General features: G+C 40.1%; 1 protein-coding gene across 1 annotated transcript in view; it reads right to left on the reverse strand.

Moving 5' to 3' along the window:
- Positions 1–14,008: 14,008 nt before the first annotated feature.
- Positions 14,009–18,814, reverse strand: part of CSMD1 (CUB and Sushi multiple domains 1) — a gene marked incomplete at both ends in the record, with an annotated part of 1,592,168 nt that continues 1,587,362 nt past the window's right edge. The window contains 2 exons of the mRNA XM_080710482.1: positions 14,009–14,168; positions 16,802–16,934. Of these exons, the coding sequence (XP_080566608.1) occupies positions 14,009–14,168; positions 16,802–16,934 (293 nt within the window). The remainder of the gene's footprint in view (positions 14,169–16,801; positions 16,935–18,814) is intronic.

The raw sequence follows: 18,814 nt of genomic DNA on the forward strand, positions 1-18,814 counted from the left end.
GCTCAGGGACAAACACAGACGTCTCAGGTCTTGCGGGAAGCAAGATCACACCAGAACTAGATGCAGAGATCTGATTCTCCAACAGTGAGTTTGGTTCTAGAAGTAAGTTTCACCAGAAGTGGCAGGGAGATATGTAGTCTCCAAACTGGTGGAAAGTGTGAGAGCGACCTGTACATAGTACATAAAACAGTCCAAACAGTATCAGCCATCTACATAAACTGAGAAAATCGCAGAAAACCAAGCCCACAACAGGAAGGGGACAGGTGGTACTTGTTTTCTGCACAGAGAAAGACTGCAGCAGATCTATCTGCTAAATAGACATTTAATTGTAGACCTGCATTTAATTGTAGTCGAGGTTGTTTTTTGTTCATTTTTTATTTTTATTTTTTTGTTTTGCTCTTGCAGTGGTTTTGGGTTTTTTTGTGTTGTGTTTTTATTGTTTGTTTGCTCTATTTTATTGTATATGAGTGTGTATGCCTGATTGGTTTTATTGTTGTTTTGATTCTGGTCTGTTTTTTATTTTTATCCTACTCTCAAACTCCCTCCCAAGATTCTTTCTTTGTATGAACCAACCCTCCTCTTACTGTCCCTTTCCTAGCTTCCTCCTGCTTTCTATACCTCCCATCTTGTATAAAACCCACTTTATAGCATTATACTACAAATCCTACATTGATACCAAAATACTACTTCACCCTTACTACCACTAATCCCTAGTATATTCTGCTCTATAAAACATTTTCATTTTATTCGACTCTATATGAGATTTTACCCTATTCTTACATTCACTCCTGCACTTCCCTCCTCCCTCAATCTTCACTACTGAATACAATACAGGCTCCCCTAAGATATCCCAGCAGACATCTAGAAACTGAGAGAAGTCTACCAAAAGCAACAAAGGCAAACATCTGAAATCATGAAAAGGAGGAACAACAAAGGAGCAATGAACTTTCACAACTCCACATTTGCAGAACCTGAAAACACAGAACTGCAGAGTCCTCCAGAAGGTCAAATCAGGAATGTAACTGTAGAATTAATACAGAAAATATGAAAAGAATTTATAGAGAGTCTGAAAGAAATAAAAGATGCAATAATTGAAGTAAAGGGATCTATTCAAACAAACAATCGCTTAGATCACATGGAGAATAGACTCTCACTACTAGAAGATGGTAACTCCAAAACTGAACAAATAGTTGATAACATAGAAAAACAATTCGACAGCAGGAATTAGACAATGAAGAAATATGGGCCCACTTAAAAAGATCCAACTTAAGAATTATTGGCATAGAAGAAGGAAGGAAGGTGACATCAAGAGGCTCAATAACCTTTTCAAAGAAATAATGGCAGAAAATTTTCCGAACATTGAGCAAGAGATTGATACACAGGTACAGGAAACTTACAGAACTCCCTTTAGACAAGATCAGAGAAAAGATTCTCCACACCATATAATAGTCAAAATGACTAATGCAGAAACCAAAGAGAAAATCTTAAAGGCAACAAAAACAAAAGGCAGAGTAACATTCAGAGGGAAGCAATCAGAATCACCCCAGACTTCCCAAACCAAGTCATGAAAGCCAGAAGGGCCTGGAGTAGCATATTCCAAACCCTGCAAGAAAACAACTTGCAGCCAAAAATTTCTTACCCAGCAAAACTATCTCTCAAACTAGATGGGGAAGTAAAATTCTTTCACAACAAACAGAAGTTCAAGAAATTTATGTCTTCAAAACCAGCACTAGAGAAAATACTCAAAGAGATCAACTACAAAGAAGAAACAAGAAATACATGACATAACCAGAGAAACAAGAATTTCTATCCAACAGACAAGTAAGAAGAGAAGGACAAACAGTATTTCAAACAGAAATAAAATCTCAACATGTCAGGAATTAAAAATCATCTCCCAATAATCACATGGAATGTAAATTGCTTCAACTCCCCAATGAAAAGACATAGAGTGGCAAAATGGATTAAAAACCAGAATCCATCTATATGTTGCTTGCAAGAAACACACCTTAAAAGTAAAGACAGCAACAAACTAAAGGTAAAGGGCTGGAGCAGGATAATTCATGCTAATGGAACTCGAAGACAAGCAGGAGTTGTAACTATGATATCAGATAAGATAGACTTCAAACCCAAGCTCATCAGAAGAAACAAAGACGGTCACTTTTTACTGGTAAAAGGATTACTACAACTTGAGGAAATAATGATAATCAATATTTATGTCCCAAACATAGGTGCAGTTACTTTCATAAAACAAACTCTCTGTGACATCAAGTCACATATAAACCCCAATACATTAATACTGGGAGACTTCAACACACCTCTCACACCATTAGATCGATCTTCTAGACAAAAGGAGAGTAAAGACACCTCAGACCTAAAGAACACCATTAATCAAATGGACCTATTGGACACATACAGAATATTTCACCAAACTACAGCATAGTTCACATTTTTCTCAGCAGCTCATGGAGCCTTCTCCAAAACAGATCACATCCTGGGCCACAAAGTAAGCACCAGCAAGTTCAAAAAATGTGACATACTTCTCTGTGTCTTTTCAGACCACAATGGAATGAAACTAGAAATCAACTATAAGAAGACTCAGAGAAACCACATAAACATGTGAAGACTGAACACCACACTTCTTAATGAAGAATGGGCCATAGAAGAAGTAAAGGGTAAAATTAAGAAATCCCTAGAAACAAACAAAAATAGAGATACAACTTATCAAAACCTCTCAGACACGTTGAAGACAGTAGTAAGAGGGAAATTTATAGCACTGAGTGCTCACATAAGAAAGACAGAAAATCACCAAATAAATAATTTTATGTCACACCTCAAAGCCTTTGAGAAACAGGAAAAATCTAACAACAAAGCCAGTAGACGACAGGAAATTGTGAAAATCAGAGCAGAAATTAATGAAATAGAGAATAAACAAACAACACAGAAAATCAACAAAACCAAAAGCTGGTTCCTCAAAAAAAAATAATAAGATAGATAAACCACTAGCCAATCTAACTAAAAAAAGAGAAAATCAACCCAAATTTTGAAGATAAGAGATGAGAAAGGAGATATCACAATGGACAGTGCAGAAATCCAGAGGATTGTCAGAAATTACTTTGAAAAGTATACTACAACAAATTGGAAAATCTAGAGGAAATTGACAACTTCCTACATAAATACAACCTTCCTAAACTAAGTTGAAAAGACCTAGAAAACTTAAACCAACCAATAGCAATAAAGACCTTACCATCAAAGAAAAGCCCAGGACCTGATGGCTTTCCAAGTGAATTTTAAAATCCCTTCATAGAAGAGCTAATCCCAATACTCCTCAATCTATCTCATGAAATAGAAAGAAATGGAACTCTCTCAAATACATTCTACAAAGCTAACACCATGCTGATACCAAAACCAAATAACGATAGTTCAAGGAAAGAAAACTACAGGCCTATATCTCTGATGAAGTAGGATGCAAAATTGCTAAACAAAATACTAGCAACATGCATCCAAAACCACATCAAGAAAATCATACACCATGACCAGGTAGGGTTCATCCCAGGGATGCAAGGCTGGTTCAACATATGAAAATCAATCCATGTAATTCATCATATAAACAGAACCAAAGATAAAAATCACATGATCATTTCATTAGATGCTTAAAAAGCCTTTGACAAAATCCAACATCCATTCATGATTAAATTACTGCAGAGAATCAAAATAGAAGGAACATACCTCAACATCATAAAAGCAATCTACAATAAACCCATATTCAACAACATATTAAATGGGGAAAAACTTCAAGAATCTCCCCCACTTGCCAGCGTGGTGGTGCACGTTTATAATCCCCGCACTTGGGAGGCAGAGACAGGAAGATTGAGCAGGTAAGAAGTCAGCCGCGCTGGCTTGAGAGACCCTGTTTCCAAATAAAAAAGTATAAAATAGGTCTGGGAGTGTAACACGGAGATAGAAGGGTTTCCAGGAACCCCAGTACCACAAAAAAAAAAAAAAGGAATTCCCCCTAAAAACAGGAGCAAGGCAAGGATGCCCATTATCACCACTTCTCTTCAATATAGTACTCAAGACGCTAGCCAGAACAATAAGGCAAGAAAAGGAAATCAGAGGAGTTAAAATAAGAAAAGAAGAACTAAAAACTTTCACTATTTGCAGATGACATGATATTATACCTAGAAGACCCAACAAACTCAACCAAAAGACTTATAGAACTGATCAACAAATTCAGCAAAGTATCTGGATACAAAATCAATCTTAAAAAATCAGAAGCTTTTTTTGTACACCAACCATAAATCCACTGAAAAAGAAATCCAGAAAACACTTCCACTCAGGATCTCCCACAAAAAATTAAAATACTTAGGAATAAACTTAACCAAGGAAGTAAAAGACCTCTACAAAGAAAATTATAAAACACTGAAAAAAACCCGAAGAAGATCTTAGAAGATGGAAAGATCTTCTATGTTCTTTGATAGGCAGAATAAACATCAAGATGGCTATACTTCCAAAAGTTATCTACAGATTCAATGCAATGCCAATTAAATTACCAAGACCATTCCTCAAAGACATAGAAAAATTAGTCCTTAAATTTTTTGGAACAACAAAAAGCCCAGAATAGCCAAAATAGTTCTCAGCAACAGAAACTATGCAGGAGGAATCACAATACCTGACTTTAAACTATACTACAAAGCCACTGTAATAAAAACAGCATGGTACTGGCACAAAAACAGATACATAGAGCAATGGAGCAGATTAGAAGATTCAGAAATGAAACCACACACATACAGCCAACTAATATTTGATAAAGGGGCCAAAAGCATACAATGGGAGAAAGACAGTCTGTTCAACAAATGGTGTTAGCAAAACTGGTTATCTATATGCAGAAAAATTGAATTAAATCCCTCCTTCTCATCCTGTACAAAAGTCAATTTAAGATGGATTAAAGACTTGGATATTAGACCAGAGACTTTGAGGCTCCTTGAAGAGAGCATAGGTCCAACACTGGAACACAATGGCACAGATAATAATTTTCTCAATAAGACCCCAAAGGCACAAGAAACTAAAAGGTGAATCAATACATGGGATTGCATGAAACTGAAGAGCTTCTGTTCAGCAAAGGAAACTGCCAAGATCCTCAAATGAGAGCCAACAGAATGGGAAAAGATCTTTGCTACCTGTTCCTCAGGCAGAGGACTAATATCTAGAATATACAGAGAGCTCAAGAAAATCAATACCAAATAAACAAATACCCCAATTAAAAAATGGGCAAGCAAACTTAATAGACACTTCACAAAAGAAGAAATTCAAATGGCCAATAAATGCATGAAAAAATGTTCACCATCATTGGCAATAAGAGAGATGCAAATCAAAATTACCCTGAGATTTCACCTAACTCCAACTAGAATGGCAATCATTCAAAACACAAACAACAACAGATACTGGCGAGGATGTGGAGAAGTGGGAACTCTAAGACATTGTTGGTGGGATTGCAAATTAGTGCAACCACTTTGGAAAACAGTATAGAGAATCCTCAGAAGAATGGGAACAAATCTACCATTTGATCCAGCAATACCACTTCTGGGCATCTACCCAAAAGATAGGAAACCAAACTACCAAACTAATGCATGTGTATCTATGTTCATAGCTGCACAATTCACCATAGCCAAACTATGGAACCAGCCAAGATGCCCATCAATAATTGAATGGATTGCAAAACTGTGGGATGGGATATGTACACAATGAAATTTTACTCAGCCATAAAAATAAACAAAGTTATATCATTTTCAAGGAAATGGATAGAACTGGAGGACATTATGCTAAGTGAGGTTAGTCAGTCACAAAAAGTAAGAAAACGGATGCTTTCACTAATATATGAAAGCTAAGGTGAAATGGGTCATAGGAGAAACTTCAGATGAAAAAGGAAATCCTATAGAGGAGGAAACAAGGCAACCTAACAGAGGGGATGGGAGCGGAAAAGAGAGAAACTCTCTAAGGCACATGATATACATAAAAAAACATATTGATGTCAACCACTGAGCCAACCATGGAGGGAGGGAAGGGAAGAGAATGGGATGGGGAGGGGGTATGACTTAAAGGGGTGATGTGTGCATGTATACCTTCACAAGCTTTTTATCCCATTAACATGTATGGAGTCAATGCACCATTAAAAAAAAAAGAAAAAGTAAAGAGAAGAACAGACAAAAAATACAGATGAACTATACATTCTTCATTTCATAAATTAAAACAATTTTTAGAAATAAATCCATTCTTAGTTAATTCTATAATGCAAAACAAATGAACTTTTTAAAAAGATTCTAAAAGATGATATCTTTTAGGAAAGCTATAGTTTAGAATTTGGGTGTCCTTTGCAGAAAGACAAAAGCTTTATATTCTCTCTCATATGTAGATTTTTTTAGAAGTCCCTCTGAATGTAGAATTGTAATTGTTAGAGGCTGTGTAGGGTATGAGGGATAAAGGGATAGAGGGAAGTTGGAAAATGGGTACCTAAACACAATTAGTTAGAAGTAATAAGTTCTAGCAGTCTGCAGGACATCAGGGTAACTATAATTTATAACAACATATATTTTATTAATAAGTAGAAAATAGGAGCTTGGATGCTCCAAACACAAGCCAATGATAAGGAGAAGGAAATGTTAATCATTCTGATTTCTCGGCATATATTTGTATACATATGTCTAAAATCACATTGTATTCCATAAATACAACAATTGTGTTAATCAAAAAATGTAAAGAAGTATTTAATATATAAATGTTAACTATCCTGACATGGTCATTATACATTGTATATGTATATCTATTAAGCTGTACTACATAAATTTTATACAATAAAATAGTTAATTTGATAACAAATAGAAAAAAGAAGTTCATTTGCTCACCATCCCAGAAGCCGAGAGGTCCTAGAGCCAGGCCCACATGACGCATCGTTCCACAGTGAAGGCACTGGGGAGCCGTAGGGGTGGTGCTGTATCAGGAGCTGCTCCCAGCTGTGCAGGCTGCAAGCCCTGGTGCAAGGAGACAGAAGGGTCAGTCTGACTGGGAGATGAGCTGGGTGTCACCGTGTTTGTGTGGTGGAGAGAGGGACAACAGCTTCCTGGTGTCTCTCCTTAGAAGGACACCGGCCTCTCAGAGCCTCCACACTCAGGATCTCCAGTCACCTCCTGTACACTATCTCCAGGTGCACCACGTTGGCTAAAGCCCAGCCTCCGGAGTGAATGCGTTCTTGGTAATCACCTCCTCCTGAACGTGCCTGCTTTCCTTATACCACAAATGCCTCCTGCCTCTAGAAACTCTTCGGCTCTCTATCCCTGACTTGGGCTCCAACACTCTCTTCCAGTACAGGCTTTAATCCATACTGTATTTGGAAAAATATACCAACCCCAAGGAGAACAAGCACAGTTTGTATTCAGGAGGAGACTGCATTCAGAAGAGACATCTTCAAACTAATTTCAAATAAGAATGTTTCCAATGACTTCAACAGATACTTAAGAGCTAGCCTTACTCGTATGAGGTTACAGACCTTGCAAATAGAGTAAGACATTGGCATCCCCAAGGTACAGTTTGAAAAACTGTGACCCCCCAAAATATTTCACAACATTTTATATCTCTACGGTAGGAGGAAGTGGAGCAATGATTCAAAACTCTACCAGCCGACTTCAATGTCCATTATTTTAAAATCTGAAGTAGCCAGGTGTGGTGGTGCATGCTTGTAATCCCAGGATTTGGGAGGCTGAGACCGAAGGATCGTGGTTTGCAGACAGCCTCAGCTACTTAGTGAGGCCCTCTGCAACTCAGTGAGACCCAGTTTCAAAATAAAGAATAAATAATAGGGCAGGGGGTGTAGCTCAGAGGTTGAATGCCCCTGGGTTCCATCCCTGGACACCCCCCCAAAGTTAAAGTATCACATATTTCAAACATACATTGCCATAGAGCACACTGAAATCAACATGGGAGAATCTGAAAATCCTTAACAGAGTTAAAATTTTCACTACCTTCTTCAGATTAAATTTTTAAGAATAAATAAAATAAATGCTAAGTAACAGATACATAGGAGACATATATATGGAAATGGATAGTAAATTGATAGATTAGAGATGGTCAGACACAGATGATGGTGACAGGTAAGGAGGTAATTGGCTCCTACGATGCGCTGGGCCATATTTTCAGCTTTTCCCATCTATTTTCACGTCTAACCTAAGATGTCTTGACATCACTGTATCGGTGGCTCCGTGTCACTATGGCGTGGTGACGTCACTGTATCAACTGTATGAGACTGTCTCTGGTGAGTGCCTTGCTCTGCTCTCCACGCCCACTCACCAGAAGCCCCCCTGTGCCACACAGTTCAGGTCCTCTTTCTCCTTTAGGAGTAATTGCTAACTGTATACGACATTAAACCACTCTATGCATTTCCAGTGATTTTACAGCAGGGAGTATTCACCTGCACGACTTTTGGTAACTTTGGTACATGGAATCATACCATACACACTCTCTTGTGATTCTGTGTTTTATGGATATGGGCATATTTGGATTTGTTGATGTTACTTCTGCGGCTCTGACTTGCCAGTCTTGTGCTTTTCTAGAAGAGCTGGTTTCTCCAACTATGCCAAACACACCCTGCTTGTTCACATAGGTGCACAGAGTAGGAATGTCAGCTAGAACTAAACCCCAGAGTTTAGTTCATGATGGAAACCAAAATGAGACACTGGTGGCTCCCGCTCCATAGCCCATAGCAGGGTGCCCCAGAGCTTGCCCCAGATCCCAAGGCAGAGCCTTGAAAACACTGAGTGTGAATCAACGCATTCCAATTCCATTGAAATAATTTATTCCCCCCACTTAATATTTAGTTTAGCTATGACCAAGTATTCCAGACAACATAAAAAAGAGTACAACTTGGCAACAAGCATGTGCCCTTATACAAATCTCACAATAACAAAGTGTTGTTGTAAGATCCCCAGAAGGCTTGAATGCGAACAAATAAGTCCTCTAAACAGGATTGCAAACTGCTCATCCCTCTTCGTAGCCAAACATGCTTTCTTACCAAGCACCTCTGTGGTGGACACCTCGCCAAGCTTTCGAGAACCTGGACTTTCCATTTCTTCCAGCATCTGCCAGTTTTCTGTATGGCCATCTGGCTGGCAAATGCCTGCCAAGGAACCCATTCCTCTGATGGGTTTTGAGGGAAGGTGGCGAAGGAGGCTTGTGTTCAACTCTGTGCTGCCCTCAGCAGCTCTGATGTGACCGTCTGCGCAGGACTTGGCTTGGGCCTCACCTGAGCTGGGCTCTGCAATCGCACAGGGCTGGGTTTGGAGTGAACGGTATTGCCCTCAGAGGCCAGGTGAGCACAGGAACATCTTGAGGCTCTTTCTCAATCTAAGACGTAATAACAGCTGCTTAGTTTCTTAACTATAAGTACAAGTAACAAAACCTGGCCTGAGTACATTGAAGAAAGGAAAATATTTTATGGGAAGGTATGGGCTCGCCCCTGGGCGGGGAGGAAAGCCGCAGCCCTGCAGTGTGGATTGGCTGGCTGGCTTCCTGCGTGCCTGGGCTGGGGGTGACAGTATGGTTTCAGGTAGGGGTTCTATGCTTGTGTTCCATTTCAGGAGAGGAGACCTCCCTAGCTCTCACAGGCATGTCCTGTGAATTGTGTCACAGGAAACTGGGATAGGTGTTCACCTGAGCTGATCCTCATGGGAGGACAGCTAGGAGCCGATCCCACAAAGTAAAGGGAGACATGCTAAGTTTCAAAAGCTACAAAGATCCCAAGCTGCGGAGGCAATCATTCTCACCTGCTTTGTCTCAATCACTAAACCAAATAATCACAGTAACCCATTGAGCACAATTGAGCACAGGCAGAGAGACAAAGTCAGAGCATCTGTGGGTGTGGCTAGAAAGAGCTGTGGCTTGGGGCGGATAGAGGGTTGATGTCGGGTAGGTGCCCCAGGCCACAAGGAGTCTGGTTCAAACTCATAGGCCTTCAGTATGTAGTCACCTAGGTAGTCGGCTCATGTAGAGTGAAAAAAAATTAATGTCATAGGGAAAGAAAACTAACTCCTAACCTTAGGTCCACCTGTATGTGTGTCTCTGGATAAGTCAACTAACTCCTCTCCATTTCTGCTTCTTCATCTGTGGGCTGAGAGTGTAGCTCAGTGCTTGTCCAGCATACAGTAGCCCCTGAGTTCTGTTCTCAGTAGTGCAGAAAAATACGAGGACAGGCCTTGCTGGACCATGAGGGTCATTTGCATTCTGTGCCAGTCACTAGTGCAGGGCCTGCCTTCTGTTCACTGTCAACCTGGAGCAACCAAGCACAGTCGAGGGGCCGGAGAAGGGCTGACAGTATACCCTGGATATCACAACCACATTAGCTTGAAGACAGCAGCAGTCTGTTTTTCACAATTGACTGTTTTCACTGTGTCATAAAGTCACTCATTTATGTGAGTCATTGTGTAAGTGCACGAGGTTCCCTGTCATGGGCCCCAGAGGACATGGGAAGCTTTGTGTGTTCACTCCGCCAGGAAATGAATGGCGAACCTCTTCCTCTGAGCTGAAGGCTGTTGGAAAGCAGATGTTCGCAGAGCCTCCTTCAAGTAGGGTATCTGATATGCTGCACCAAAAACATCTTTAACTTTCTTACTCATCATTTGAAATGGTGTGAAAGTCTAAAAAAGACTAAAAAAGTCTAAAAAAAAGTCTAAAAAAGTCTAAAAAAGTCTAAAAAAGAGTGATGTGTGCATGTGTGCCTCTACCGTCTTGTACTCCAATGCGTCGATAAAAAATAAATAAAATATAAATAAAGCCTTATTATCAATACAACCCTTCCTTCTCCCCCTGCACCAGCCTCAGGTAGCAATTAGGGCCAAAATAAATCCACACGAGAAATAGAAATCTAAAATTAAATATTTAATTAGAACTCTGATTTGCTTTAAAGATAGGTGGCATTGCACAGGCTATATTACACTCTCTTTATAATTTTTTTTGACAAAAAAGATACTGTTTATTTTAACAGGCCACTTTAATATTAATACATGTGTAATAGGATTGGAACTGAAAATCAGCTAGAGATGGTACATTTTACATTATTGGGAAAATTACAGTTTTGTAAAAACATTTATTTTTTTTTAACAATTTACCTACATTAATCAAAAAATTACAGCATATTTAATAATTTTACAAATTCTTCATAAAAAATATATCTCTGTACAAAAAGGTAATTTGCACCTACTTCGAGACAGCAGCGTGAGGAAGGGCGGCGGGTGGGGCGGCGATGGGTTTCCTGATCATGATGCCAGCTTCCTTTTCCCCCTTTTTATAAGAGCTTTTTTGTTGTTGTTGTTTACAAAATATTTTACAGAAGAAAAAAATTATTGCAGCTAGCCTGAAGGAAGGCAAGATGTTTGAGGCAAGCAGCAGTTTTTAAACAGCTTTGAAGCACACGGCCGGGTGGAACGTGTGGCCGTCCCCCTCGCCTGTGCTCTGGCGGCTTCCGGAAGAGTCTTCTGGCCCTCACTGAGCGAGTGCGTGCTCCTGACTGCTCTAAGGGTCCTCAGTGCCTCGGGAGACTGTGGAGACCCCGCACACACCCCAGGGAGAAACTGGGCAGGATTCTCACCTGAGAATTCCATTCAAATTTGTGGGTTGTTTGGAGGAACATGCTTCAAACTGGCCACCAGAGGACAGTTTGCATTTGCACTCAAAGAAAAGTGATGCTAATCCCATATGTGGTTTCTCGAATGTTATGTATGTCCGTCCTGTCGCGGCGGGACTTTGTTGACCAGCAAGCAGGTCAGGGATGTGGGAATAGAGACTTTGATTGAGACTCTGAAGTCAGCATTTTGCACCTAGCTCGAATGACTGAAACTTAGATATGTACAATATATATATATATATGTATATATATACACCTAATATATATAGTAACCCTGTTCTCCCTTGCACACGAAGACCATCGCTTTGCCTACCATTTCTGCTTGTTTCCCTTCAGAGTGCCCGTGTGGCAGGAGCACGGCTCCCGCTAGCCTCATCTAATCTGTACAGATAAAGCCAGGGAAGGTCCCTATCAATAAAGCAGATCTCCAGGGATGCCGTCACCTGGCCAGAGAAACTCAGTGTGGAATTCGGCAATATGGAATCTGAAAGACCAGTGGTCCCAGAAGAGAAACAGGCGGTCCCTCTTACAGAGGGAGCTCAGTAAGAGACCTGCTCAGTGCTCGGGCCTGAATGCACAGCTCTCAGGGAATGAGGTCTTCTCCTGATGGGTTCCACTTTTCTTTTGTCACTTGTGAAGTCCTGCACTGAAGCACTTGGCAGACAAACATACCAGTCTTAAAGCTAGGCGTGAATGGCTCACAGCAGACAGGGGGCCCACTGCTGCGTTCTGACACTTGTGCTGAGGCACGACGAGAATGTGCCAAGGGGGCATCTGGACAAGCGAGAATGCGCTTCAACACCAAATAATAAAATAAGCACTATCTTTTCAAAAATACTTTATCAAACAATTATAAATAAAAATAAACATGATCTTCACTTTGAATTTCTTACATGACATTCTCATGGTCACCTCTCTGTATTTTTTTTTTAATTTCATCCACTGTGGGGAATATGACCATTACAATTTATAGTGTAGATCATAAACCTACCTGTGATGAAACTGATGATTGAAAAAAATCACAGACACCATCTTTCTGTCTGGAATGTCAACTCATGAAGCAAAAGAGAAACTAATCTATGAAACAGATCATCATGGGAGAAGAGTGAGAGTACGCTTTCTTACATCCAAGGAACACTTAGTATTCTGATCCTGAACGATTTCCGCTGAGTTGAAGGTGCGACTGTGGGGCACTGTTTTTCGATGTGTCAGAGAAAAATGTCAAAGAGAAGGAACGAAGACAACAATGGAAGAGGGAACACTGCTTTGTGAGCTCAAGCCCACAAGGCCACGACCTACCTAAAATAAATTACTATCCACGTCTGTACAGGGAGATGGACGTTGCTGCCAGGCCCTGCTAGTAAGTAGTAGGTGACAGACAATAACTGGATGAGGATGGTTCTAAAAGAAGAAAACACAGGAAATAAAAGGCCTCTCTTTCTTTCTCATTGGACATCTTCAATGAATACCACACATAAATGCAGCTAAAAGAAGCAATAATAAAATACATCTCTTCAATACTCTATAACGTTTAAAATCTGTGCCATATCTGAATCTTTTCTTTACACTCCAACTTAACTGATGGTGGAATGTTTCATTTGACAATATGGAAGGATGCATATATACAATGAATAGTGTGTATAAACCCTGTGTAAATAGTTTTTTATCAGAATCTTACTCAGTCATTCATAACACACTAGTGCAAAAAAATTGTGCATCAAAATTCTGCAATAGAACAGCTGACTGGAAATTTGCAAATGTCTCTGGTGATAGACAGTCAGGTGGCTGTGAGGGCCTCAAAGCCTGTCAGATCTCAGGAAGGACAGAGTGAAGCATTTTTAGATGTGTGCATCTATCAGAATGTTGTCTTCTGTGAGGAAGCTTTCTTTTTTGAGAGCACTCGTGTCCATGGGGGTTAAAAGAAAACAAAGGAACAGAAAAGCACACATTGTGGTGCTACCATTATATATCACCACACCCAAAGGATGTATCGTGCCCGTAAATTGCATTGAAAGGCATCCCAGCCACCCGGGAACGGGGAAGTGGAGGCGTTGGTAGGATGGGTCCGCGCGGCTCAGCGGGCTTCCTTGTGTGTGCTGTGGTTTCCAGCGGATGCAGCCGGGCGTTCAGATTCCACATGTGGAAGGAAGATGCATCTGTAGTCTGATCCTCAGAAGACTCTGCCACGTTTGGGTAGAAATCCCCACTGCGAGAATGCCAGGAGACAATGGTAAAGGTCGCTGCAGCAAAGCAAGTGGGAGGGAGAGTGGTATATGGCACCAAAGGAATCACTGCTTGTCCATCAGAGGTATGGCTATGAATCATCCTATCGGGCACTGAGGGCTATACCACTGTACAAACTGTGTTCAGAGTTGTGTCAAAGCGCACAGCCTTGGCTTCTGTGGGTTTTAAGTTTGTGTCATACATGGGGTTCTCAAAAGAAGCTTGTCCATTGCTGTTCTCATGCCCAGCATAGCCATTGTATTGGACTTTTGGTCTTGTTCTAGAGGGAAAAGAGAGGATACACAGTTAGAGCCTCGATCCTAAAAAGAGCTTAAGAGCTGGGCTGTGCTGGAGGTAGCCCTGCAGGTACAGAAAGTGGCCTACTGAGGATGGTGCACCAGGAGAGGAAGGTCCACCTGCACTCTCCAGAGCTGACTTTTTAAACATTTACAGTCCCAACCGTGGGATGATAAATAGGGTTTAAACATGGAGGCACTTTCCAGAATCAATGAATTATCTACGCTTGCTATGAATGCCGCTAGAATTTAGAAAGATGTCAAAGGCTGATGGATTAGGGTTTGGGTGCCCATCCATCGGGGATGATTTCCAAGGCCTCGGTGAAGTCAATACTTTCTGGGTGTATAGGAAAGATGCTAATCATAGTGCACCCTGCAGGATGCCCAGCCTTTGGGGCACCCGCCCTTTAATACCAAACTAAGTTATAAGCTTTTATTTCCCTGTCATTTCCATTATTCACTGAACGCTAGTTATTTTGTTGAACCAATTTTTCTCTGGTGAATTAAAAAACGAGTCAGCTTATAAAAATAATGTGTTACCATTAAAATTATACTTTGTGTTTTAAAGAACCCCCCCCACATACAAGCCAGTTTAGAAAAATAATGTGTTACCATTAAAATTATATTTTGCGTTTTAAGGAAACCCCCCACATACAAGCCATAGTTAGAGCATTAGAAGATTGTTAGATTAAAAAGATCTGTGTACATTTGGCTTTGTTTCTTTGTTTTCTGCTGTATTCCAGAAGAAATTGTACAAGAAAACTATTTTAGATGGTAAAAATAGAGTTTTAATAGAAACAACCATGCTGACAAACGCACGGCCGGACTAATGATTTACTAGTTGATTTTCTTTCGCATTTCACCGTGTTCATTACAAAGAGGCCCATGACGAGTATGCAGCCCTCAGAAAGGGGGTCTCTGTCAGCAGAATGTCAGCGTGCAGCAGCCCAAGGAGCTGGAGTCGCCGATAAAAAGCTGGCATGATACTTGGGCAGCAGCAGTCAGAAAACACATCCAGCCCAATCTTAACGCACTGACAACCAGCTGAAGTTTGCGCAGTCTCCCAGGCCAGGAGTAGCCCAGTTCCCTCATGGCCTGCAGCCACAGATCCCGAGTGGAGGAGGTGAAGTTAGAGGCTGGAGGTGTGAATGTGAATCTCCTGCACCCAGGGCTGAATCAGGGCCTTGCCCAGACTCAGAGCCAGCTCCCAGCACACAGGGAGAGAATGGACTCAGAAATGAGCAGCTACCAGGTTTCCTCTGCAGAAATCCCATGCTGATCCTTCAAGGAGTGTGTGTGCAGTGGAGCCGAGAAGGCAGAAGGGGGGAATGTGAAGCCCAGGCGCCTCCCTGGGCTGGTGGCAAAGACTCAGAAGATAATGGTCCCGAAAATGCCGGGCAACCCAACCCTGGGTATTTTGTTATTGTTTTTAGGGAATATTAACTACTCACAAAAGTACTTTAGAACAATTGCACAAATGCCAGATTCCTCCAAGAAATGTATTACACATGTAGGAACAGAATCTTCAAAGACTTCACAGTTCCTCCACAGCAGAGTGTGTGTGTGTGTGTGTGTGTGTGTGTGTGTGTGTGAGTGTGTGAGTGTGTGTGTGTCCACATTCACACTAAGAAAATGATCAAATTCGACTTTTGACATTTTCCACTCAAAACCATTTTGCTCAATAAATATTCATAATGCTTTTTCAAGGGATGGTACATACAATATGTTTAGTGCATATTAAGAACTCATTTTTTTCATTTGTTGAAGGAATGAGTCAATTAAAAATTTATAAACTGTAAACTGGTAGAGTTGGAATTAGCCATTGAGATCATTCTGGTCTACCTGCTGCTAGAAGGTTGAAGATCATCTCAATGTTCCCAGAGCTGACTAACAACGCGTTTTACTTCTTAGCTTAATGGCTTATTTTTTAAAGCTAATTATTATGATGTGCCCTATGGATGTTTAGTTTTATGGTTTAAGTATAGAATGTCCCCTAAAAGAGCTCATATATTGCTGTTCAGAGTTGATGTAATGAGAAGTGTATTCTCATCAATGTTTAAATACATTATAAACGATTTACTGCATGGTAACCTACATAGGTAGAGGGTAGTTGGAGGAGGTGGGTTCCTGGGGTGTGGCTTTGGAACAGCACTTATGTCTCTGAATATCTCTCTCTCTCTCTCTCTCTCTCTCTCTCTCTCTCTCTCTCTCTCTCTCTCTCTCTCTCTCTGCCTCCATGATATGAGAGCAGAAAAAAAAAAAAACTTGTGTTCTCCCTCTTACTGACTTCCTCCACCATACCCTGGGCTCTCATGTAACCTGGCCTGACATGAACTGAACCACTGAAATCTCCAGAATTGTGAGCAAATAAATCTTCCTTCCTCTAAACTGTGGTCAGCAGGTTTTTTGAGGAGCCACAGAAGTGACAATGCTGTAGGAAATGGCAGAAAAACAAACAAAAGAAACAAACACCAATAAAAACCTTGGCACCAATGGATTCTTAGAGCCAAGAGACCACTGCATAGCAATATAAAGTCTCTATGTGTGAGTGTGAGTGTATGCTCAGACCAACACTTCACACTCAGAATGCTTTCAGTAAACCATGCTTCTGCAGTACCTGTGTTTGTAGAGGTAAAATGCAAACCCTGATAAAATTAGAGCAAAGAATGGAACCAGAATGGCGGCTGCCACAGAGCCGCTGCTTGTGCCATGGTATTGATTAGAAGGGTCTTGGTCGGAGTTCAAGGGACCTGGAAGATAAGAGGAAGATTTAATGTGCCATTATTATCCTGGGTCTAAACAATGCTATGCTTGTGATAAATGCAATGAATGAACAGCAAAGCCACAAAAAGCAGAAGTTTCAATTCCTTAGAGAACTAAATTATAACTCTTTTTTTAAAGATTTAAATATCCATTTTAATGTCCAAGATACATTAGTGTATAGTTTTTACTGACACCCAAGGATACTATGAAAGTCTCCCATTCTAAATGTGAGACAGATGAGAGGTTCTCTGGTGTTCTCTCTCCTCTCTTCTCTCTTCTCTCTTCTCTCTTCTCTCTCTCTCTCTCTTTCTCTCTCTGTCTCCATATATATATAATATATATATATATATAATATACATATATTATATATATTATATATATGTCTCCATATATATAATATATTATTATATATATTCTGATTCTTGTTTTTATTAGCAATATTTTGCATAAAAACTAATGAATTATTTATATGATTTTGTCTATTATAAAGAGATCTGTAATATTTATTGTTTTTTTCTGGTCCTGAGCCCAGACTTAGTAAAATACCAGTCACTGAAATTATGCACATATACCAGTTTTCTATATACATAGGGTTCAGTTCTCCACATGGGAATATGTAAATGATATCCACTTTTATTTTAGCTAGATTGCAACATTCACTGCATAGCTTAGCAATGCTGAAAGGAATCACACAGCCCAGTGCTGTGGAGTATGTCTACACGGGGACAAACATCATGCTTGACCCTACTTTATACCCAGGAAAAAGAAAGGTAGAGGATTCTCAGATATCCTGAGAGGGATGCTTAACCACACAATGAGCTGACAGATTCCTTTCCACAGTGGCTGCGCCATTTCATGCTGGACCTGCACAGCCCCAAATCCAGGTCTTGCTCTTTTTGCCAACATTTACTGCACTTTAAAATCACTTCTCTCTCTTCCCTTGTGAAGGGAGGGGAGACTCAGTGTGGTTCTTATATGCTGTTTCCATCTTTCATGAACACTCTGGTCACTGGTTTGCCTTCAGAGAATTGTCTGCTCAAATATTTCTTCATACTGCTAAGTTATTTACCTGTGTTTTGTGGAGTTATGAGTCCTATATACTCTGGATGAAGTAAATGATCAGATTCTCGAGTTTCCGATACTTTATCTCATTTGATGATGTGGGCTCATTCACTTTTAATAAAATTTTACTCAATTTATATTGAATTTCTTCATGCAAAATCTTGCTTGAAAGTTACCCTTCAAATTAATTTGACTTCTGTATCCATTTAAAAATAACCCCATTTTTTTAGTTCATCTACTGACTGGAGATGATTAAGAGATTGTTTCTTTCAACCTATAAAAATAGCATCACATACATTTGCTTGTGTATGTGTGTGAGTGTATACAATATATGTGTGTGTGTGTGTGTGTGTGTGTGTGTGTGTGTGTGTGTGATATTTGAGATTAAAACAAGAGGCATTCTACCTGTGAGATATAACTCAAGTTCTATTTTATTTTTTTGGAAATAGGATCTTCCTAAGTTGCTGAAGCTGGTTTAGAACTTGTAATCCTTCTGTCCCAGGCTCCCCTCCCACACCAAGTACTGAGATTTTAGGTATGAACATTATGCCTGGGTCAACTACTATTCTTAAAAGAATGATTGTTTCTGAAACATTACCAATCTTAGACTTTTCTAATTAGTGGGATGGGTCACGTGCTTGGGATTCACATTATTTTGTGGAACAAATTGTTTTTCCTGACCATAAGCCCATCATCAGATGAAGACACAGATTTCTTATTCATGCAAGTTGGTACTTTGCTAGGTTAAAAAGGAACAGACTAATTCAAAGAAAGTTTATACAGCAAAGTGATAATTCAAGTCAAT

This window comes from Muscardinus avellanarius (genome assembly GCF_963383645.1).
Source record: "Muscardinus avellanarius genome assembly, chromosome: 14".
Classification (NCBI taxonomy): domain Eukaryota; kingdom Metazoa; phylum Chordata; class Mammalia; order Rodentia; family Gliridae; genus Muscardinus; species Muscardinus avellanarius.